This window comes from Hydra vulgaris, chromosome 10 (assembly GCF_038396675.1).
Source record: "Hydra vulgaris chromosome 10, alternate assembly HydraT2T_AEP".
In the NCBI taxonomy this organism is placed as follows: Eukaryota; Metazoa; Cnidaria; class Hydrozoa; order Anthoathecata; family Hydridae; genus Hydra; species Hydra vulgaris.
The window spans coordinates 88,020-112,654 of record NC_088929.1 but is presented as its reverse complement, the minus strand read 5'-3'; the positions used below and the strand labels follow the sequence as shown (position 1 = coordinate 112,654).

General features: G+C 27.8%; 1 protein-coding gene across 1 annotated transcript in view; it reads left to right on the top strand.

Moving 5' to 3' along the window:
- LOC124807557 (carbonic anhydrase 1-like) overlaps positions 1-20,460 on the top strand; it is a 42,873-nt gene extending 22,413 nt beyond the window's left edge. Inside the window, exons 3-8 of the mRNA XM_065808769.1 lie at positions 9,391-9,459; positions 9,558-9,889; positions 10,026-10,157; positions 10,276-10,357; positions 19,771-19,952; positions 20,221-20,460. Of these exons, the coding sequence (XP_065664841.1) occupies positions 9,391-9,459; positions 9,558-9,889; positions 10,026-10,157; positions 10,276-10,357; positions 19,771-19,952; positions 20,221-20,331 (908 nt within the window). The 3' untranslated portion in view covers positions 20,332-20,460. The remainder of the gene's footprint in view (positions 1-9,390; positions 9,460-9,557; positions 9,890-10,025; positions 10,158-10,275; positions 10,358-19,770; positions 19,953-20,220) is intronic.
- The last annotated feature ends 4,175 nt before the right edge of the window (positions 20,461-24,635 follow it).

The window sequence follows — 24,635 nt, the reverse complement described above, 5'->3', positions numbered from 1 at the left end:
CTGAACCATCTTCTTCATCCTCAAATGACAACTTAAATTTTTTTGATTCCTTTGTCACCTTTTTAATTGGAATTATTTCACCAACTCTTTTTTAGGGATAAAAATCTGACAAAAATTCTTTCACAATTTTTAAATATTTCTTTTTTTTGTACTTTTCAAAGAATTGAAAACTTTTATAATTTGGATCCAAAAAAGTGGCACACAATAAAAAGAAATTATTCTCTAATTCATATGAATCTTTGTAAGTTTGTAAAGATTCTAACAAATGTGATTTCAATATTACAATTAAAGGAGGAGTTTCACTTTTTTTCTTACTCAGCTGCCTCTCAAGGTACTTTACACTTGGAATAATTAAAGAGCGTGTTGCATACCTATCGCCAGATAGTAAAACACTTACTTGATTAAAGCCTAATAAAGCATTTACCGTTTCTTTTAAGTTAACCATTTCATCTTCATCGAGTAAATATTTTCTCATATCTTTGTATTGTTGTTTCGAATTAAAGATATCTTTTACGTAGAAGTAAAGCTTAAGCATTCGCTCTGCCATGAGAAACGTAGAGTGCCAACGAGTTTTCACATCTAAAATCAAATGAAGTATGTGATTTTTTTCGACACCTTGTCGTATTTGACTTTTCTCTAATAAATCATTAAGTTGAGAAGAATGATTGAAAGATGTAACAATTTTCCTGCACTTAGTTAATGTTCTTGCAATGAAAAAGAATTTAGACGAACTACCTTTTTCACTTTCTTCAACTAAATCAATGACATTTTTAACAACTAATTGCAAAACATGTCCCATGCATCTTATTGGTTGAATGTTTAAACAAACTTTTGAAGAATTTAGACAGTTGCGTACGTTACTGGCGTTGTCTGATACTATACTCATTATTTTATCATCCACTTTAAACTTTTCTACAATTTTTAGCAAAGCCTCTTTTAAATTATCTGCATCATGGCGGCCATTAAGGTATGCAAAGCCCAAACAAAAACTGATGAAATTTATTTTGTCAGAAATGAAATGTGCAGTTGCAGATATGTAACTATAGTTTTGACAGGACGTCCATCCGTCAGTAGCAAAAGATAAAACTTTAATTGATAATAATTTTGATTTCAAAAGTTCAACTTTTTCTCGTTTTAAATCAGTTAAAAGAGATCTTAACTTTTTTCGGCAAGGCACTTTATACTTTAAATTTAAACACAAAACAAATTCTTTAAATGCATTTCTTTCTACCAGCATAAATGGAAGACAACAGGCAATAATGAAAATTAAAAGAGATCTATCAATCTTATCGCTAACGTTTTTTGACAAGCCACTCATAGTTCGTTTTTTTTGGCGTTATTATTTCGTGATCATATTCAAGATGGTAATCTAATATACTCTTTGATGTTTTACAAGAGTACTTTTTAGGTCTGTTACTATTACATTGATTGCATATCCATTTTGATGTTTCCTCCTCGATTGAGTAATATTCGTATGTATTTTTAGCTGCTTCTTCAGTGGACTTAGTATCAACTTCAATTTTTGGTTGTACCGGATGAAAAACTTGTTTCGCTATCGTTATGATTCGCAGGTTTTTCTTCATCTATACTCTGTCTTTTATCCAATCTTTTCTTTAAATCAAATATTGGAGCAGCATATTCAATTGGAGAAAACGTATTATTTTTCGATATAGTTTAAAAATGCAATTTCTTAAAGTAAATTTAAATATATTTTTGAGAATAACGGTTTATCTAATATATAGCGGGAAACCATTACTTTGAGGTGTCAGTTAAGACATTCCTTAAATTTTGTTGTGTTGAGAAATTATATGAACATTATATAAATTAAGACAAATAAATCAACTTAAAGACATTCATTTAAATTTATTGTTTTTAAGAAATTTAAAATACGTAATTTAATTTGTCACAATTAGGTAATAAAAATGTTTTGTTTGTACTTAGTATTGCCCCACATTTTCTTTTATTTGAACAATTTAATAAAAATTGGTTTGTTAGTAGAACAACTCCGCCAAAAACAGCGGATATTTTATACCGAATACATAATTAGTTATTAGCATTTTAATAATAATTAAAAAAAAAAAAAAAAATTGAGAGTTGAACAAGAAATATATTCAATTACACAATATAGAAATAATAAAAAACATGAATTGCGTAACAATTACAATCATATTGACGTCACTGTAAAAACTGCGTTTTATGAGTGTAGAACAAAATAAATTAGGTATTATTACCTCAAAAAAAGATTGCTGGTATTATATAAAGGAAATCCGAAAAAGCTTCTGAATACAACACCATTCAAAACTATGGCACCAATTTTTTTTCTAATAGATTATGATTCATTTTAATTAGAAATTGAAAAAATCTAGATTTAAACCGCTTTTCATTGAAAGTTAAAACAAGTACTTAGTAATAAGTGGGGAGTAATTGGATACAGTTTTTTTACTATTAAAAAACTCCAAGTGTACATCTCGCAAACTTGAGAAAAAAAAGTCTTCTCCAAAAACTTGAAAAACTCTGAAAATCAACTTTGAAAAAGATGCCATGGAGATCTAAGTTGTGACTTACAGCAATTTGTTATTATAAAATGGCGCTCAAACCACTTCACAACTAACACATAACAAGATTTTAAAAAAGTATTTTTTGGGTAAAAGTAACAGTATATTTTTCGCAAATTAAAAACTCAGTCGACTAAATTCAGTTAGACTAAAAAGTTAGTCGACTAATTTTAGTTACGCTAAAAAGTTAGTCGACTAAATTTAGTTACGCTAAAAAGTTAGTCGACTAATTTAATTTAGACGAAAAAGTTAGTCGACTAAATTTAGTTACGGTTTTTTTAATTAAGTTAGTTACAATTTTTAGTTTTGGTCACAACACTAATAATATATCTACTAATAAATATTATTTTTATGAAATATGTTTTATTAACTATAAAATTAAAAAAAAAAAAATTTAATGTCAAGTGACTAATTAATAAAAAATTGTATAACATTCACATTTTAACATTCAAGATAAAATCTTACAAGTAGTTTGTTTGTTTTTTAAACTAATAATAAAAAAATCTATTTTAAAAATGGCTGCCAGTTTTCTGAAAATTAGTCAAAAAGTCACATAGAATCATCAGAGATAAACTCATACTTATCTTTACTTCATTTATGAAAAAATTCCGCAAATGGTCCTTAGTGTGTTAGGTCCATATTTAATTAGAGATTTTAAAGTTAATTCATTATTTTAGGTTTAAGGACTTTTTGAAAATCCAAAATGTCAATTATCTCAAGATATTTTTATTAACTTTCAAAATCTCTTGCTAAAAAGAAAGATATTAATGCAAGTATCATTTTCAAATATAAAACTGTGTGTATAGAAGAGGTAACATAGTGGTTTATCGAGCATCTTTTTGTAGACTTATTTATTATGATTAAAATAATACGAAGAATATGTAAAAATACATATATTCTTCCATAAACAAAAAATATAACTCCTATTTCAATATAACAACACATTAAAACATTCAAATTTTGACCAATTGAGCCATGACCTTTGGTTACTTAACTGCATGTTTTAGTGTAGACTGAACCAAACATAAAAGTAGTCTAGTCTACGCAACATTATGTTTTAATAGTCTTGCAAACAATTCGCGCCGAAAGATTTTTGGCCAAAAATTAACGCCGTGTTAAGAACCAAAATAAAATACAGACAATTGTTGCGTGAACTTGCGTTTATACATATTCATAAAAGCTTTCTTCGAAACTTTAGTTAAGTCATTTTACCTAAACTTGGATTGAAATTACATCTAACAAGGGCACAAATCAGGTGGATAAACTTGTCATTCACTACAAAGACTTAAAAGTTCTTTATCAGCAAGTTCTTGAAACTAGAAACCTTTCTGATACCTAGATTATTTAGCTGGGAGTGGATGGTGGTGGTGGTTTTAGTAAAAATTCGGTTGATCAATCGGTTTTTAAATATGCTGACATTTGAAGTATTTGCACATTTTTTTTTAAATTACTTTTAATTTTAGGTTTACTTTGTTTGATTCCGTTTTATATAATTGTGAAAGGTTTATCAAATGTATGACTTTCCGCAACTTTTGCTTGATTCTTAGCCCATGGGCATTCTAATAATGTTACCCCAAAACTGAAATATGCGTTTTAAAAAAGGAATGCTACAAAATAAATCTCAAATGCTTAGTCTTTAGAAACAACATCATAGTAACACTTGCAAAATGATATTAGGGTATGGTTTTACTTTCTTTTGAGCTAAAGTTTTTCGGCAACAAAAAAACTAGAAAATAGTTTATTTTATGCCCTCCGTATTGTGTTGTTATTTACACATACTATTATGTGGATAAAATAGTTATATTTGTTCATTTAAAATCTGTTCAAATAATTTAAACAGTATTCATTAGGTGACTAGTAAAAATATTTAGTTTAATACATGTCAATGTTGCCCACATGTCAAAGTAACCCACTTTACCTTCTTGAATCAAGTAATAATTTGCATCGTACAAAATTAATTTTAAATACCTTTTTAACTCTTTCCTACTTGTAACGAGGCTTGATCACTCGGTACCGCCCAAATTTATGTCATAATTATTACCATTCCCCTCCCCTTTTAATAAAAACAATGGTTGAAAAAATTATCTTCAATAAAAAAATTCAGTTATTAACAAAGAGTAAATATATATAAAGAGTATAAAATGCTCTTTGCATTATTATTATAACTACTTTAAATTTTATTTCATAGAAAATTTTAATTTTTTCAAATTTATGTCATCAATTATTACCCTTCCTTTTTGATAAAAAAAATGATTGGAAGAATTATCTTCAATAAAAAAAATTCAGACATTAACAAAGAGTAGATAATAGTAATGCTCAGCAGCCCTATTTAATTATCTCCGTTAAACTAACGGAGAATTTGAGTATCCGTATAGAAAAAAACTCTAAACAGCCGAATATAAAACGGAGGAAAGTAAATGGTATTCTAATCCTTACGGTTAAGCTCCATATATTAACCGCTTTGATAGTTTTTTAGTAAAAGCTCTTCCGTTAGCTAACTCCGTTAACTAGTTTTCGTGCTATTTTGTAACAGCATCTAAACGTTGCAATGCCAACAGACGATGATTTTGTTTAATTGGTAAATCGCAGGCAGTTATTTATTATATATTGGTTGCTGATAAATTCTTTAAATTTAATTTATAAACGCTACAAACATACGAATCAAAGAGCTTGTATCAATTTAACATTTAGCTACACTTTTTTAAATTCTATGTTTACGCTTCTTCACTTTTATGAATTACACATTTTCTCAAAACTCTATTTTCTTCGATTTTTGCAAACGGATCAAAATATTAAAAATATTAAAATATTAAAAATTTTATAGTGACTCATTTCGTGAAAGTGGAGGTTCGATTCTCCTACTGTTTGAACTGTAATATTAATTTCGAAACAATTTATTTAACTGAGTACCTTGTACTGTGTTCTTTATGTTTAAAAAATTGACAACTAATTATTCAAAAAGTGTTTTACTTTTAAAATGAACTTTTTTAGACAAAAATGAGTCTTTAAACATACAAAAAATGTTATTCAACTTTTCAATTATAAAAATATTCTTTAAAAACCAAAAGAAAAAAGAAAAAAGAAATAAGAAAAAAAGAAATTTTTTTCTTCTTTCTTAACCCTAATCCTGACCTAACCCTAACCCTAATCCTAACCCATACAAAAAATGTAATTCAACTTTTAATTATAAAAATATTCTTTAAAAACCAAAAGAAAAAAGAAAAAAGAGAAGAAACATTATCTCAAAAATATATTTAAAATAACCTTTAAATAATATTTAATATAAAGTGCTTCACAAAAAAACATATATTTTTGTAAAAATTATGCCCAAATTCTTTTAATTATGGTTGGTATAATTTTAGCTGAGAAAACTTTAGTAACCTATACGGGGTTTTTTTTAGAGCATATAGAATGCGTAATAGGCCGTCTAATTTATGTGTTGTTGCTAGAGTCCTGTAATACAGGACTGTGTACTTATCCTTTAATAGTATCATACAATCATACAGTGTATGATTATGTAACTCAAAAACATAAAATGGAAAGGCAAAAAAAACTTGGAAATATCAAAATTATTACTTTAAAGTAGCACTTGATATATTTATTTAAAAGTTTATCTTTTAAGATCATATTTTTGTAAAATAATTATTAGAGACAGGAATACCAAAATCCATGCTGCTACCTTGGCCAAAACATAAAGAATTTACCAAGTGCTTTTTATAAAATACCATTTAGCACGTGCCTGTTATATTGTAAATATTTTTTATTTTTTCATACAACACACATACAAGCCAAATTATACATGTTATATATATTCTTATATCTTCTACATGCTAATGATATTGTTGTTAGCATATAGAAGATACAAAAAAACATTTAATGTATATATATATATATATATATATATATATATATATATATATATATATATATATATATATATATATATATATATATATATATATATATATATATACATATATATATATATATACAGTATTGTACAAAAGAAAGCAGCACCTAAGAGAATTTAAATATATTCAAGATAAAATGTCGAACAAAATGAAATTAAAACAAAAATATAGGTACAAACATATTTTTTATTAAGTTGTGTAATATTATATATTATATATTATTATTGTGTAATATAATACAAGTTTTATTAAAAACATTTAAAGTTATAACTATACATAGAGACTTAATTAATATTTAGTGTGACCACTTCTATTTACAACAACATTTTGGAGCCTTTTATTTATACTTTTATACATATTTTTTTCTGCAACTCATTGTGCCCTCTGGCAAACTTTAATCATTTTCTTTATAACCTTTGCGTAGTAGAGGTTTTTTAATTGCTACGCAGCCTTTTATCCAGATTTTATTAAAAATTGTCGCACAGCAGATGCACGTACTAAAGTTCCACTAGCTCTTTTAAGATCTTGAACGGTTCTGCGCTTACTTTCTTGCGACTTCGTACGTCAGTTATTTTTAAAAACTGTTCATCACGTAGGCTTATTTTCTTGGGACGATCAGACATCTTTTTATCTACTACATCGCCAGTTTCATTAAATTGTTTAACTATTTTTTGAACTAAGGTTCGCAAACAATTCACGCGTTCGGCTATTTTAACTTGACTCCAGCCCTCTTCATGTAAAACAATGATGCGATTTCTGTTAATTATTGATATCTTTGGCGTTTTATTAGTACGGAATTTATACCATTAACGAAATCATTAACTAAAATAAATAAATATAGCTTCGTTTAAAACAACATCTTAGTTTAATTTAATAAAAAATCAATATTGTTTAGTTATAATTATTTAAATGTACATTTAAATTTCTTAGGTGCTACTTTCTATTGCACAGTACCGTATATATATATACATATATATATATATATATATATATATACATATATATATATATATATATATATATACATATATATATATATATATATATACAGGGTGTTCGGGATAAATTTGACATATTTATAATTGATTATATTTTTTTGTAGATTAGAGGTATTAATACACACTACAGGTCATTTAAAAGTTTGAACCCTTCTTCATTCATATACAAGATGTCAGAAAGGATGGATGACTGGAACCCACCTGAATCATGGAAGAGAATAACTTGCATCATGATGATTCGTGCCGGCCATCAAAATAAGGATATTATGACTGCTGCCCAATGCTCCCTGAACACAGTAAAAACAATCAGGTATGAACTAGAGACTTGCAATGGTGACTACGAGGATGTAGTAAGAAGAAAGATCCCTAACAGACGATCTGATTGCGTTCGTACAGCAGAATTCCTTGCAAGTCTGCAGGAACAGGTGTTGAAGAACCCTGGCATTGGATTTCGGGCTTTGTCACGTGAAATGAATGTTGCATCCTCTACTATGAAGCTTGCACTCAATGAAGACCTTCGCAACTACTCATACAAGCGCCACAAAGGTCAGCTACTCACAGAAAAGGCCCGTGAAAAACGTTTGATAAACGCGAAGAAACTTCTAAAGAAAGTGAAACATCCTGTAGAACCACAAACAACCTGGTTTTTTTCCGATGAGAAAAACTTTTGCCAGGATCAAAAACACAACACGCAGAATAACAGGTGGCTTGCATGCAGTACAAAGGACATTCCTCGTGTAATGCAGACTAAATTTGATGGTTTTCGGATGTGTATTCTCTGAAGGCGATGTGATGGCTCCGCATTTTTTCCAAGAGGGCCTCAGGTTGACTTCAGATGGCTACGTGGAATTGCTGAACACTGTAGTCAAGCCCTGGATAACAAGGGTAGCCAATTGTAGGCCGTATGTATGGCAGCAGGATTCGGCCCCTTGCCATACCTCTGTGAAAAGTCAAAAACGGTTGTCTGAAAATTTCTACGACTTCACCAGTCCAAATGTTTGGCCTCCAAACTCCCCAGACCTTAACCCCATAGATTATTTTGTATGGGGCGCAGTTGAAAAAGACACCAATCGCACTTCCAGTAATACAAAAGCCCAGTTAGTGGATAAAATTAAAACAGTTTTTGAGGCCCTTCCCAGGGAGACTGTAGCATTAGCTTGTTCGAAATTCCGAAGCAGGATTGAAGCAGTGATCGATGCTAATGGTGGTTATTTTGAGTGAATTTTGTTTTTAGTATTGTAATTTACTATGCCTGTAATTTTTTTGTCAACTCATTAAATTTAATAGATACAAGGAAGATTTTTCCTTTTTCTTTCGAAACTGTCAAATTTATCCCGAACACCCTGTATATATATATATATATATATATATATATATATATATATATATATATATATATATATATATATATATATACATATATATCTGTGTGTGTGTATGCGTGACATATATGGTAAAAAAAGTTAAATGCTAAAATTCTAAACTAATGCTACGAAAAACTCATTAATGGTAAAAAAAAAACAATAATGGTAATAATAATAATTATTAAAAATTTATTTAGCACTTCAGTCACGAACGGTTTTTTTAATAAACAGTTATTACCAAGTTTGAAAAATTTTTCTTACTATATCTGTCGGCAATGTTTTGAATAGTGATTTCCTTTTTATTGGCTAATTACTTTGATGATTATTTAAATGCTCTATTGTTTGATCAGAAGAATATTTTTCTTTTTATTTTTCTATCGATCGTTTAAAATTGACCAAAGGAGTTGTATATAGTTTTCATAACTAGTTTTAATGTGAAGGATTTTTTTCTTAAAAATTTTTATATACTCTTTGTTTTTTTAAGAAGAGTTAAGTATTTGGGAAATTCAATTTAAAACAAATACATATTTAAAAAATGTTTTTATACTATTTTAATTTTCAGCTCCACCACTTAAAGCATTACCGTCATCTATTTTTTCACATTATTCGTACGACGACAATTCAAGTGTTGGTAAATTTTTTAAAACAAATCTTCATTTATTAAAATTAAAGAATTTTTATTCGATAAAGTTTAGATATTTCAAAAGGCTTAAATTATATTTTTAAAAGGGCCACGAAATTGGTACAAAATTGACAGAAGTTGTCAAAGTTCTCCTGATAAATTTCAATCTCCAATAAATATTAAAACTAATGGGATAACAAGAATGGAAGAATGGAGACCGGTTATTATAACTTTTCCATCCACTTCCACACCTTTTAAAGATGCTGTTCTTGAAAATAATGGTAATATTCTCAAGCTATTAAACATTGATCCATCAATTACATTACAAGCAGCAGGACTTAGAAACAGATTTCTATTAAAAGAAGTTCATTTCCACTTTGGATGCGAGTCAGATAGAGGTTCAGAACATCAGATCAATGGCAAAAAATATCCATTAGAAGTAAATTGTTTATACGATAAAGTTTATTGAAGCTTATGATTTTTAAAATAGAACTTTTTTTCTTAAAGTTGAAAACTAAACAAAATAATAGTTTTTAAACTAATCAAATAATATAATATTTACTATACAATTTTAGGTACAATTTTTGTTCTGGGACAATGAGCATTTTAGATCTTTTGAATATGCAAAAAGTAGAAGTCGACCATTCAATAAGGCAGGCGATGAGGATACAAATCGAAATGGTCTTGCTATTGTTGCAGTTTTATTTGTAAATATTTTATAGTTATAGGAGATATTATTATACATTTTATTTACTTATTAGCGTTAATGCAAATTACACTTAGTAAATATGATATTTACATTTAAATTAAAAAATTTGATTACAGGATGAGGATGATTTAAGCAAAACTACTGAAAGATTTAATGTCTTAAATAAAGCAATAAATGAAATTGGTTCCGAACCTAAAGGTATTGTTAATAACAACTTTAATGATAAAACTATAAGAAGTAATTAGCATAATTACCTATACATTTTTTAACATTATAATGCATACGCAAAATATTAAATTTGTACGTTATTCATTTTTAAAATAATTTATTATTCATGCGTTTAAAAACTGTTTAATATTATTTATAATTAATATAATATAATTATAATATGTTATATATAATTTATTTTAGTTCTAGTTAGCTCTTTTTCCCGATAAAATTTCGTTTTTAAAATTATATGAGAGCTATCTTTTTAAATATATGTACATATATAAATATATATATATATATATATATATATATATATATATATATATATATATATATATATATATATATATATATATATATATATATATATAAATATATATATATATATATATATATATATATATATATATATATATATATATATATATATATATAAAGTGTAGAAGGAATCAAAAATTAGATAAGTGCTTTTACTAATTTATATATATATATATATATTATATATATATATATATATTATATATATATATATATATATATATATATATATATATATATATATATATATATATATATATATATATATATATATATAAAGTGCCGGTTTTAGCACTATCAGTACCCTGGGCTGATAGTGCTAAAACCGGCACTTTAAATTAAAAAAAAACATTAAAAAAATATATATTAATACATATATATATATATATATATATATATATATATATATGTATTAATATATATATATATATACATATATATATATATATATATATATATATATATATATATATATATATATATATATATATATATATATATATATATATATATATATATATACATTAATATATATATATATATATATATGTATATATACTTTAATTAGAAATAATTTTTTTTTAGAAGATTTAAAAATTTTGTTAAAAATGTAAACTTCAGATAAATTATTCAAGTATCAATATTTTTAATTTACATACTTTATATGAAAACTTATATAAATAATTAATATATACTTTCTCAAAACTTTTTAAATGTGATTATGCCGTTTTTCCCCGTTAACGCCTCAACAACATGAATTTGTAAAAAATAAAGGATGTCTATCAAACCTATTAGAAACTTTGTATACTATTACAACTGAAATTGAAGATGATTATTCAGTTGATATATTGTTCCTTGATTTTGCAAAGGCGTTCGATAAGGTGCACTATCATTGACTTATATACAAAGTTTCTAACTATGGAATAAAAGGCAATATTTTAAATTGGATTGATTCTTTTTTAAAAAACGGAAAACAAAGAGTGGTAATGGGTGAAGCTGTATCAGATTGGTGCAAGTTTTATAGCGGTGTGCCACTGGGTTCTCTATTGGGTCCTCTTATCTTTCTTTTATATATTAATGATATTTCCAAATGTATCTCTTCAATTACAAAACTATACGATGATGGTAATAAAATCATACCTGTTATAAAAGAACATAATGATTTAATTAATATGCAAAATGACATTGATTTGTTTACTGAATGGTCAAATATATGGTTAATGGATTATAACATAAGCAAATGCAGTGTTATGCACATTGGAAGAAAAAATATTAACTATAACTACACTATGAAACACGACAATCAAAGTTTTTTTTCTAAATGACAACAAAAGAATTTGACTTAGGTCTAATATTTTCATCCAATATGAAATGGAATTATATGGTTCAAGCAGCTACAAGTAAAGCACAAAGAATCTTACGTTTAATAAGAAAAAGCTTTACTTATCTTAATACTGAAATGGTAACGCAATTATACGCATCGCTGGTTAGATTACACATGGAATTCGCACTTCCAGTGTAGAGTCCAGGTAATAAAAACAATATCAATGACCTAGAAAAAATTCAAAGACGAGCAACAAAGCTAGCACTTGAACTAAAACATCTAAGTTATAAAGAAAGATTGGCAAAGTTAGGTCTCACTACCCTGGAAACAAGACGTATAAGAGGTGATCTTATTGAGTTTTTCAAAATAACAACTAAGATTGATAAGATATTGTGATATAAAGAGCTTCATAAAGCTTTTTCCCAAAATCTAAGAGGTCATTCTATGAAATTTGAAAGAAAATTTGCAAAAACAACCCTGAGACACAATTTTTTTACAAACAGAGTGATACCTCATTGGAATGCTTTACATGAAAAAGTGGTTTCTGCAATGACAGTAAATTCTTTTAAAGCTAGGCTAGATAAACATTTGTTAACGGCTGTTAAAGTATAAATTTTAAACTTTATGCTCCGCAACAATAGTCGTTACAGCAGCTTGCATTACTATTACTATTACTATATATCTTTTTATATATATATGTATATATTTATATCTTTGTCCATACAAATATATATTTTTTGTTTTGTTTTGTTATTTCACCTCCCCAAGGCCCAGAAGGCCACTACAGATGAGGAGGCTACTTAATTGTGGTTATAACCCTCTCTTAACTCTATTACTCCGAAACACGAACCTTGACGAACAAGGCCGCTGCGCGTAGAAACAATTTGAGCGCGGTACTACCAGGGACATGGTGGGGATCGAACTCGGAACCTCTCGCTTATGAAGCGAGCGCTCTACCACTACACCACTACCGCATTATATATATATATATATATATATATATATATATATATATATATATATATATATATATATATATATATATATATATGTATATATATATATATATATATATATATATATATATATATATATATATATATATATATATATATATATTCTAGTAAAGTAAATAGGCGGCGATGCCGTCTATTTACTTTACATCTAGTATTTACTTTGTAAAGTAAATAGGTGGCGATGATCTAAAAATTACGTTTTGGTCCAAAAATCCCAACAACTTCTATGCGCACGTATAAGTCTACATTTGCTGATTGACTTGTCTAAAGGGTCTACATTTGCCGACTGACTTGTCTGAAAGGGTCAAATTTGCCGACCAAATGCACAAAAACTTTATTGATGAAGGAGGAGAGAGGGGGGGGGGGAGTTGCCACAACCCCACACACACCCCATTCGCGCCGGTTGTACTATAATGCATTCTGATTAAAAAATCTAATAGAACTTTAAACTGGTAAAGACCAACATTGCAATGCGATTATTTTCAATTAATTTAGTTGGTAGTTTGTCCTATACAGGAATGTACTTGGAGAATGAAAAAATTAAGGTTAATAAAGTAATTTTTATCTTCAAAACAAACAAGTCAATAACTCTATCGATATTGTGAGTAATTTGGAAACTGTATTAAGACCAAGTAGTATGTGTTCTTCTGACTATGTTTTGGTTTTATTAGATTACATACGATTCATTTTAGTGTAAAACTTTAATGAAAATAATTGTCACTTTTTTTTAGGCGCCTTGTTTTGCTTGATTGAATGCTGCTATATGGCAACAACAACTTATTCGTGGGGTAAATTTTAAGGTTTCTATTCAATTGTTCAATTCACCGATATCGTAACAACGCTATATTTAGGTAATTTTCAGATGAGTGATAATTGCTAATGTTTTTAAATTTCGATCCAGTTACTGGAGTTTTATGATTGCAAGTTTGATCAACAGCTACTTTTGCATCTTTATTGTCAAAGCTATAACGTAACTTCTTATGATTGTCTTTGCAGATGCGCTACCCTATCACATTAATTTTTTTAACAACTGGGTTCATTAAATTCATATCTTATCAACTCTATATCTTCTTTTGGGTACAATGCACATTTTTTGAACAGACCACCCTAATAGCAGCTAGCATTATTAGATTCGGTAAAAATCATCTGAGTTTGAGTTTGATTAATTTTGAATTGATTTAAAACAGCAGTGGGGAAATGAAACAATATCACCTTATCCTTATACATAGAAGTAAAGTAAACACACATGAAGTTAATAAAGCATTCCCATTTTTAATTTATTCACTTCAACTAATTTTATAAAGAATCCAGATAAATACATCCAAATGATTTAGTTCCTTACTTGCCAAAATACCTTTTATATCCTTATCCGTAACAAACCGGTATTATTTTTTGACAAAATGTTTAGAGCCAGATAGCCGTTTCATTGTTTAATAGCTTATAAGAGATTCTCAACAGATGTTTTGTATAGTTGAATACTTTTGAAGCATATTTTTAAAGCATAAATAAAATCTACAATATTTTGAACTGCTATTTCTTTTATCATTTTGGTAGCTATCCTCAAGTTTTAGCAACTGATATATACTTCTTTTGATATCCTTAGGTTGGATTGAAGGTTTTTTTCAGAGAGACCTTATAATGTGGTTTAAGCTATGATAAGTCATGTTTGACTCTACACAATATTTCGTTCGATTAGATATAGACACCTTTTTACTTTTTCAAGGGCAGTCTCAAGATATTAGATATTCTTCAATCAGAATGTATTATATACTATTCCTCCCTCAATAAAAATTTTGTGCATTTAGTTGGCAAATTTGACCCTTTCAGACAAATCAGTCGGCAAATGTTGACCCTTTGATTACATTATCACAGCATTTAGAGATTTATTTAAAGACTATGGTTAAACGACAAAAAATTTCACCGGAGTCAATTTGTTTTTCTTGAGTAGCAGGAATCACACATATTTGTTTTTGTTGTATCTGTGCTTTTGTTCATAGATTGTAGTTTCATCGGCTGTAGATAAAGTAGTTTATTGTTTTAAATAGTAAAATACGGCGTTGCAAAAACAAAAAATACTTACTTTTATTGCTCTGACTTTATTAAGACGACACTATCGGCAATGCTCTTAAGCGGATGATTTCTTTCGTTTTACATTTAGTTGAAGAGAATAAAAACATGCTTTCGGAAGACTTTTATTAAATCATAAGGTATATTTGTCAAAAGCATATTTTTGTTCATTCTTTTTAAATCTTTTTTCAAGTTTTTTTTCAAACCTAAACATTATCATCGTTGGATCGCATGAACTGAAAATAGTTTTTTAAACAACCATTAGGAGTGTTATTTAACGCATTCTTTAAAGTCAGATTTTTACGATTCAAGTTGAATACATAACATACAATTACAATATTTGTACTTACAATTAGAGGTGTGCCGGAACTAGTATGTGCCAAATCCACGATTCTGATTACAATTAGAGGTGTGCCGGAACTAGTATGCACCAAGTCCATTAAAAAAAGAAAAATAAATAAAAATTTAAACAAATAAAAAAAATTTAGACAATACTTTTTTGGTGTATTTTATCTTATTTTCTTTTATGATTTTTTGTTTGTAACAAATGAAAAACGTTATCAGGGTTTGAAATAGTTAAAAACAAAAAGTAGGTAAGGAGCACGCTCTTTCCCTACTTTTTTTGTTTAAACCTTCTTTCTTTCTTTTTAAAAGGTTGACAATTTTTATAAAAAATCGAGAAACTTTTTTCAAAATGAGTTAGTGTGCCCCCCATTTTGAAAACTGTGTCGTCGGCCCTGCAAAAACCATTGAATTCTCGTTTGACTTCCTAAACATCGTGGGAAAAAATTCTGTTAAAAATTGTCTATGTTGATTAAAAGTTCGCTGGTTTATAAGTATATATATTATGAACGATGGTTTACCAAAAAAGTTGTTTATAAATGACCGACGCAAAGTATTAAACTTTAAATTATTTTCCGCAATTTAATTTGCGAATAATGTATCTTTCTCTCGCGTTCTAAGCAATAAAAAGAAGCAATTACTAGTTTTTTTCTTTCTTTTTCTTTTTATTTCTCTCGATTCTCATATTATTTCGTTTTACTTTACGGTTTTTATGTCTGTATAAATCAGTTTCTTTTTTGCAATATTATCTGCTATCAACGTTTTGCAATATATTAAAGCAAAACTATTATCGAAAACGTAATTTAAGTGAGACACGTCTCGATTTATACATGAGAATTATCAACTTCTGAAACTATCAAGAAGTTTATTAATTGAAGCACTATTTTTTATTTGGTTAATAATATTTCTGGCACATCTTTACTTACAATACAAGTTGAATACATAAGTTGAATGTTTTTGTACTTATAAAACTTATTAAAAATTACCCAATTATAAAGTGTCACAACTTTTTTACTTGTTCTATGTCTTATAAAATATTTATTTTCACATTTTTAATAAATATAAAAAATATTGCTTTTTTATTTATTCGGCGAAAAAAAGCCATAAAATTGGTTGAAAGCTTTGAATAAATTTATTATATAAATCCATCTTTATGAACTATATAAACCCTCCTTTATAATTTATATACATCCACCTTTAACATTAATATAAATTGACCATGATGAATTATATACATCCACTTTTATGAGTTATATAAATTCACCCTTATGATTTATACAAATCCACCTTTATGGTCTATATAAATCCACTTTTATGATTTGTATAAATCTACCTTAATGATTTAAATAAGTTCACCTTTATGAGTTATGTAAACCCACGATTATGGTTTATATAAATCCATCTTTATGATTTAAATAAAATTCACTTTTATAAATTATATAAACTCACCTTTTTGAATTATATAAATCCATCTTTATGAACTATATAAATCCACCTTTATGAGTTATATAATTCCACCTTTAAGACAATTGTTGCGATACCTATTATGTTTTTACAAATATCATTTAGTATCAAATAAACCTACATAATTAGCTAACATTAGGCTTTTTTAGCCCTTGGCAAATACATGCATTGGCGCCTTTATACGCCAAAGTTTTTTTTCAAAATTTGCATGATTAAAGTAAGATCGAAACTAATACGGGAAAAAAATAATATGTAACTTAAATCTTTTATTGCTATCAATACTTTTTTAAATAAAATTAGTACATTAGTTATCTATATTGCCATAAAAAAACATAAATAACTTTTAACTAAATTTGACTTTCTTTGCAATTGCATTGGCAATTTTATAAATAACATTATAAAAATCTATTGTTTTCGTCAATTCCATTTCATAAGACAGAAGTGGTAATAAAGATTTCCTTTTCTTGGTCAGGTGTCAATTTTAAATAACTTTGATTCATTTCAATTTGCTAAAACTTCTTTAAACCGTAGCTACAGTTTTTGGCAATATGAGAAACAATACTAAGTTTTTTCTATATTTTGGTATGATTTTTACAGTTCCCATTCTCCTAAAATATTTACAATTCCACTTGGAATATTTCACGAACGTTTTTATCTTGTATAATGCCTGCAGTTTTTATCTTGTATAATGCCTGCTGGTATTTGAAAGATTTCTCTTTAATTTTTAAAACGATTTGCCTCGATATCCGAATATTTTTTGCATATCAATTCAATTATCAATTCAACTTGTTTTTTTAATTGATCTGCGGTCAAATTCCGTAATGCTTCAGCTGTCAAAAAGTTAAATTCTTCTGCAATATTCATAATAATTTCAAATCTTTCAGTCAATTCCATTAGTACTGCAAGACATAAAGTTTTGACTGTATCAAAATTTTTGGTTTCATTTTCAGCAAACTCCCCTGTCATTTTTTTAATTTTTAATTTTTCTTTTTTTGTTAACTCTATGTTCACATGTTTTTTTTGAAATCTGACTAAAAGCTTTATTAATTTTATCACTTCTAAAATGTTGAAAGTAATCAAAACGACTTTTTATTAATATAAAAGATTTGTATATATCATGATCTATTTTTTGTAGAGATAAATTTACAGGATGTTAATGAGCATTTTGGAATTAAAATTGCTTCAAGAGAGCTTTTCCAAAACTGATTTTCACACGAATCGCCAATTCTTCTTGATAAGTTAAATTTAAAGTTGGGCTTGTAGTTAGAGTTGCAGGCGGAAATAAAGTTTGTGAATTAACACAATTAAGAACGGTGTAATTTATTTTTTCGTTATTTCCTATTAATACTAGTGGACGCTTTGCACATCTTCTGGCAATTACTTTCGCATCGCCTTTGTTACTATTGAAACCAGTTTCATCACAATTCCACAAATGCATGGCTTTACTCAATTCTATTTTTGCTAAATTAAAATGTTTTTTCAAAACATCAAATTAACGGGCAATAATTTCTGATGTGACCCTGCTCTCAAAGATGCGATGTTTGTAGCTGTTCTTTCGCTTAGTTCTAAGTGCCATCTACTCATAAATCCTTTCTACCATTCGCAACCAGGCATTCCATTTTTGAACAAAAGCGTTTCATCGTTTTTAATTAAATAGTCTCTCACTAAACTTTGAACTTGATCTAATCATCTACCGAAGCCCTAATCGCTAAGCATCGAAAAAAGGTGAACCAAGGTTAACTCAATAAAAGGGTTCAATTTTGTTGTATTGCCATTACCAAAAATTAGAGCCTTATTTAATTTTCGATCGGAAAGTGTTGATTTTGGTATGCGGTAGAATTGAGTTATGGCTCTTAAACTCAACTCGCCGTTTTGAATCTTCTCCTATGCGCTCTTTATTGTCTCCTCAGTAACAGGCTTCTCGTTTGCTTTTTTTTTTTGCCATTATAAGTTTAGTAAATTTAATTCACTTACAGATTTATAGAGATTTTTGAAAATGAAAAAACAATGTACTTTTGTGGTTACTTTGTGTGCTTTTGCACTTTAACTTCAACAGTACAAGTGCAAAAGTACAAAATTAAATAACACGAAAGTGTGAAAGCTAAAAAAATCCAAATGAACGAAATTCATTCAGTCTGATAAAATAACAAAATAAATTAATTTTAACATAATAAAAAAACTCAATTAGTGTGGATAAATAATAAACAGATTAACCTATAAAATTTTAATTGATTATAAGGGATTTGTTGTGTTCCGCCTAAAGTGAAAACTAAAAAATACCTTGTTTCCGTCATCTCAAGCTTAAATTATTTTTGGAATTAGTAGAAAATTTCCTAAACAACAACTTCAATTGCCTTTTTAAATCTTTCATGCTAAGAACCAAATTTCTAAAAAAAAAGCTTGTTAGGCTTAGATTTTGCTTGAATATCTTATTAAAGCGATGATTTTAATGATATTTGTTTGGAATTTTATTATTTTCCACACACTAAAAACTAAAAAAAATTTTAAAATTTGCAAATATCTTCATTTTTGGTGAAAGTATTTAGTTTTCCCGATAAGTGTCAGCTTATGGGCTTTTTCCTGCTTGTGTCCGGTTTGTGTTACCGGTTCATCTTACTTTTACTCCATGTAGTTAAAAACTTTTAATACTTTTTTTTAACTGCGTTTATACGTTTATATAAATACGTATATGTAACTTTTATATAAATACGTATATGTAATGTCACTTTTTCCAACAAGAAAAAGTTAAATTGTATTGCTTGTTTTTAATGATGCATATACAAGAAAAGCTTCAAAACAACGAAAATAAGGAAAAAAATTATTAATAATATTTAAGAAAAACTTTTTAGTTTTAGTTTTTTCTTTTTTAGGAAAATCTACCATTACAACCAATTTGGCTGAGATCTTACAAACTCTTTTACCAGATGATATTGAAAAAGGCCACAATTATTTTTTTAAATACCGCGGCTCATTAACAGCACCACCGTGTTTAGAGACCGTAGATTGGTTTGTTTTGACTGACTGTTGTAAACTTAAAGTGCCGAGTGAATTTGTGAGATTTTTTTATTTATACTCTAAAACATAGTAGTAGTAGTAGTAGTAGTAGTAGTAGTAGTAGTAATAGTAGTAGTAGTAGTAGTAGTAGTAGTAGTAGTAGTAGTAGTAGTAGTAGTAGTAGTAGTAGTAGTAGTAGTAGTAGTAGTAGTAGTAGTAGTAGTAGTAGTAGTAGTAGTAGTAGAAATAGTATCCACTTTTATATTTAATGAAAACAATTAATTTTTAGTCAACTTCATTTAAGATTTTGTTTTAAAATTATTTAGTTATTCACGTTACGGCAACTTCGCACCAATTTTAATCAACCATCTAATTATGAGCTGTGTGATAACTTTAGACCAATCCAAGAACGAATTAGTGAGGAAGTTTTTTGGTAAAATTAAATTATGAAAATTATAATTTAAATAAAGATGCTTATTGTAAATTTAAAGTTGTAAAATTTGGTGACTTTTTTGTATCTGTATTTGTTTAGTAATAAAATACTGTGCAATAATTATTTGACTAAATACTCCAACAATTTGATAAACGTTTTTTTCCATCTCTAAATTTAGTCTTATTGTGGTAAGAGCGCTGACTTTAAAATTAAAGCCCGAGGTTTAGTGCGCACTCCATCTTCCTTCTTGAGTTTCTCCATAGTTACTCAAGAAGGAAGATGATTTATTCAAGTCATAAAACATAGTCATAAAATATTTGATGCATATAACGGAAGAATTGGTAGGAGTCCAATTTTTTCTATATACAAATTGAATCCAACTTTTTTTAACTCTTCAATTTTTGGAAACGAATTACTACAGTAGATACTTCACCATAATTATGATAATTTGAACAACAATTTGTAGCGCAAAATTTGTTAACCATCTTATTGAACTTCCAAAGCTCCTTCTTTAAAAATACTTTTCGAAAAAACTAGCGTTCTTTTTTTTTCTTCAAAATGCATAATATCCACAGGAGCACTCTTATTTGTATGCACCGGGATAGGAATTAACTGGTAGTGTAGGTTTATTTTTAGCACTAAGAAGACTTTGGAGATTTTTTGGAGACTTAAACACTGGTGCGTAGCCTGCTTTTTTAAAAACTCTTCGTAATGGTTTTGTATAACTTTTTTTTTTTATGACGGTTTTTAATATACTTGATAACGAGGGTATCAATATTCCATCGAAATATCGTAAAAAAACTACTTTTTAACAAATAGAAAGTAATCCATAAAAAGAAGTTTTCTTAAAAAATATTTATACAAATAAAATCTACTGTTTGAATTTAAATTTTGAAAACAATTTCAGGAAATTAATCGGCCGACCATCGCAAACTGACGACGGCAAGACCGTAACTTGAAAATCAGAACGACGTCGAGCACATTCATCGTTTAAACGTTGTTAATACGTATTCCCAAACATCAGATTAACGCCGCTTTAACGCTTTAATTATTGCTTGCCTAACGTCATCTTAATGTTGTTCCAACATCGTTTAAACGTTGACATATTAGTAATAGCAAATATTGCAAATGCTCAATTAGTAAAAACACTTATCTACCTTTTTTATTCTACAACTTGTTTCTCCTTCAATAGGTTCATCAGGAAGGCTTAAATAAATCTATTGAAAAAGAACACGTTGTAGAAGAAAAAAGATAATTGTTTTTACTTATATATATATATATATATATATATATATATATATATATATATATATATATATATATATATATATATATATATATATATATATATATATATATATATACATATATATATATATATATATATATATATATATATATATATATACTGATCTATATATACTGATATTACTGATCTTAAAGAAAAAGGTATCTGTGCTGATATTGCCTTTTTAGATTTCGCAAAAGTTTTTAAATCGGTTGCACATAGAAGATTAATTCTCAAATTGGAGTCAAGTGGTAAAAAGAGGTTGTTACTTAATTGGTGTGTGTCGTTTTTGAATAACAGAAAACAAAGAGTAGTTCTAGGGAAACATGTATCAGAATGGAAAACTGTAAAAATTAGTGTACCGCAAGGATCAGATCTTGGTCCTTTACTTTTTGTAATTTTCATCAACGACTTAACACAGGGTTTAAATAACAAATCTAAATTATATGCAGATGACACAAAAGTGATAGCAAAAATAGATAAAAATGATAAAAATTTTCAAATAATTGCCTTCAAGATAACTTGGATTATCTCTTCGAATGGCCGACTTAATGGCTAATAAGCTTTAACAGTGATAAATGCACGATAATGCCCATAGGTCATGATAATTCAAAATACTACTTAGCTAAAGATCTTATAGAAAGAGTCCATAAACGAGCAACTAAAATTTGTTTCCCAAAAGGTATTAACTATGAACAATGGTTACGAAATATGGAACTTTCAAAATAGGTTGATAGAAGGTTGCGACGTGATCTAATTCAGATGTTTAGATTTTAAAACAATATAGATAAAATAAACTGGCATAACGAACCTGAAAGAATAACTTATACTACGAGAGGGCATGATCAGAAATTAAGAAGACAAAATGTAAGAAACTCACTTTCTAGACATAATTTCTTCACTAACCGTATTGTAGAAGCTTGGAATATCCTAGATCTAGATGTTATTAATGCAAAACGGCTGTTATAGTCTAACATCTTCTGTTGTTAGACTCATTTTTCTTGGTAAAACAAGAAAACACCATTTTTTTTGATTTTATTTCATTTCATTTTATTTGGATATATACTTATATTATATTATTTACAATTTAAGGTGCATTCCAATACAGTCATATAAATATTAAAAAATATAAAATGCAATACATTTCATCAAATAAAGTTATTGCAAGACCAGAGAACTTGAAGAAGAAAAATTTTTATCATTAGTAACGTTTGATAATTAAAAAGAGGATAAAAGTGTATTTTTATAAATAAAAAATAAGTGAAGAATTTTGTAGCAATAAATTCAATTACAATCTCTTTGAACTTTTAGGCTATATTTGGTTCTCTAAGTTTACGACTCAGGCTTATAAAACGGTTCCATAGTTTTGAGCCGCGATAAGAAATGGAGAATCTTGTAAATTTTGATTTCTGGAAAAGTTTTACAAATTTTTCTGTAGATTGAATTTTGTAAAGTTAGATGTTTTAGGCAAAATATTTTCAAAAACCTTGTGAGTTTTTTTAAAATGATAATGGAACATAAATTGTGTGACCTCTTTCTCATTTTTTAAACATTTTAAATTGATTTCAGTATACTACATTATGCGTATAGTTTTCATGTTATAATATACACATAACTAACATCTTTAAAGTGATTTTTTTATTAACAGAGACGGCGTCAACTGCAAGAAATATGATGCTATTAACTTGACCTGTCTCTTCCGTTCTTGTTATGTTTATTCTCTTTACCGTTGAAGTTTAGTTTAAGCCTTGGTCACTTGAAGATATATTGTTCAGAGCAACTGTGGAAGTTAATGCAAATGAGCTGTTGTGACTTTTAATAAAATTTATTTGGTGTGACAACCTAATTGTAATTTTCGCTATTTATAATTTTTAACCTCGGTTGAAATGAATATGTACGTGACTGAGTTGCAAATAACCATTTATGAAAAAAGTTTTACATAAGAAACAAGTTTAAATAAATATAGTTTTGAGCGAATTATTAAGGTGTCATTTGATTGTTTCGTTTTTTACTATCTCTGAAAAAAAGATTACCTAAATTGAATAAAGAAGAAATTGTTTTAAAAAATGAGAATATTTATTTTTTAATAACTCGCATACTCAAAAACTGCTTGCCGAAAAGGGATTACAACTTTTAAGATCAATACTCTCAAGGAATTCTTAACACAATCTCAGAAGAGAAGAAATATAAGCTGGGTCAACAAATACGTCTAGAGCAGTTCGATAAACAAGGAGAGAAGCAGCGATTTCAGTTTTATTGCTGGTTTATCCTACGGCCTCAAATGCTGCGTTGCTCTGTCCAAGGCAGATAGTTACGCCTTGTTGTCATACTTAATGTACTATGAAAACGTTTAGAAAACAATCTTTTAAGATCTTCATCTGTTAAGTTTTTTCACATTTATTTTAAAGAAACGAGTTTTATAAGCGATGATGGCTTGAGACATTCTTTATTTTCTATAAAAAATTTTATGCAACAATTTACCTGCTAACTTAGGAGGTTCTTATTAGAAAAAAAATTAATAGGAGCATAAAGATTGAACCAGCTCTTAGCCTTAGTAGTGATCATAATACTATTGATAGTGGGCCTTGTTTTACCTTAGTTAGGTATGCTTGTTTGACCTTAGTTAGGCATGCTTGTTTTACCTTAATAGGTATGCTATGACCCTAACTATATTATGCAAGTAAGTAATGGTCTGTTGTTTAAAACCATTTCGATTTTGGAAACCAGTATTCTTACTTCTTCATATGAAGATTTCGAGGCATTTAACACTTTCTTCAAACACCTTGTTTTAGTTTGCACTTGTTGCTCGAATATCTTTTCCAACCAGGGTGCCAAATGCGCAATGAACTTCTACTTTAAGGAGTAGTTTGCTGCAAAAGATTAAGTTTTAGATGACACAAGCTCAGAGCCATTGTCAGAATAAATTATTTCAGGAAGTTCTTGTCTTCTAATAAATTAAATACCCATAATGCATCCACTTAATGAGCAATTGGTTACTACGTCCAATAAAATTGAACAAC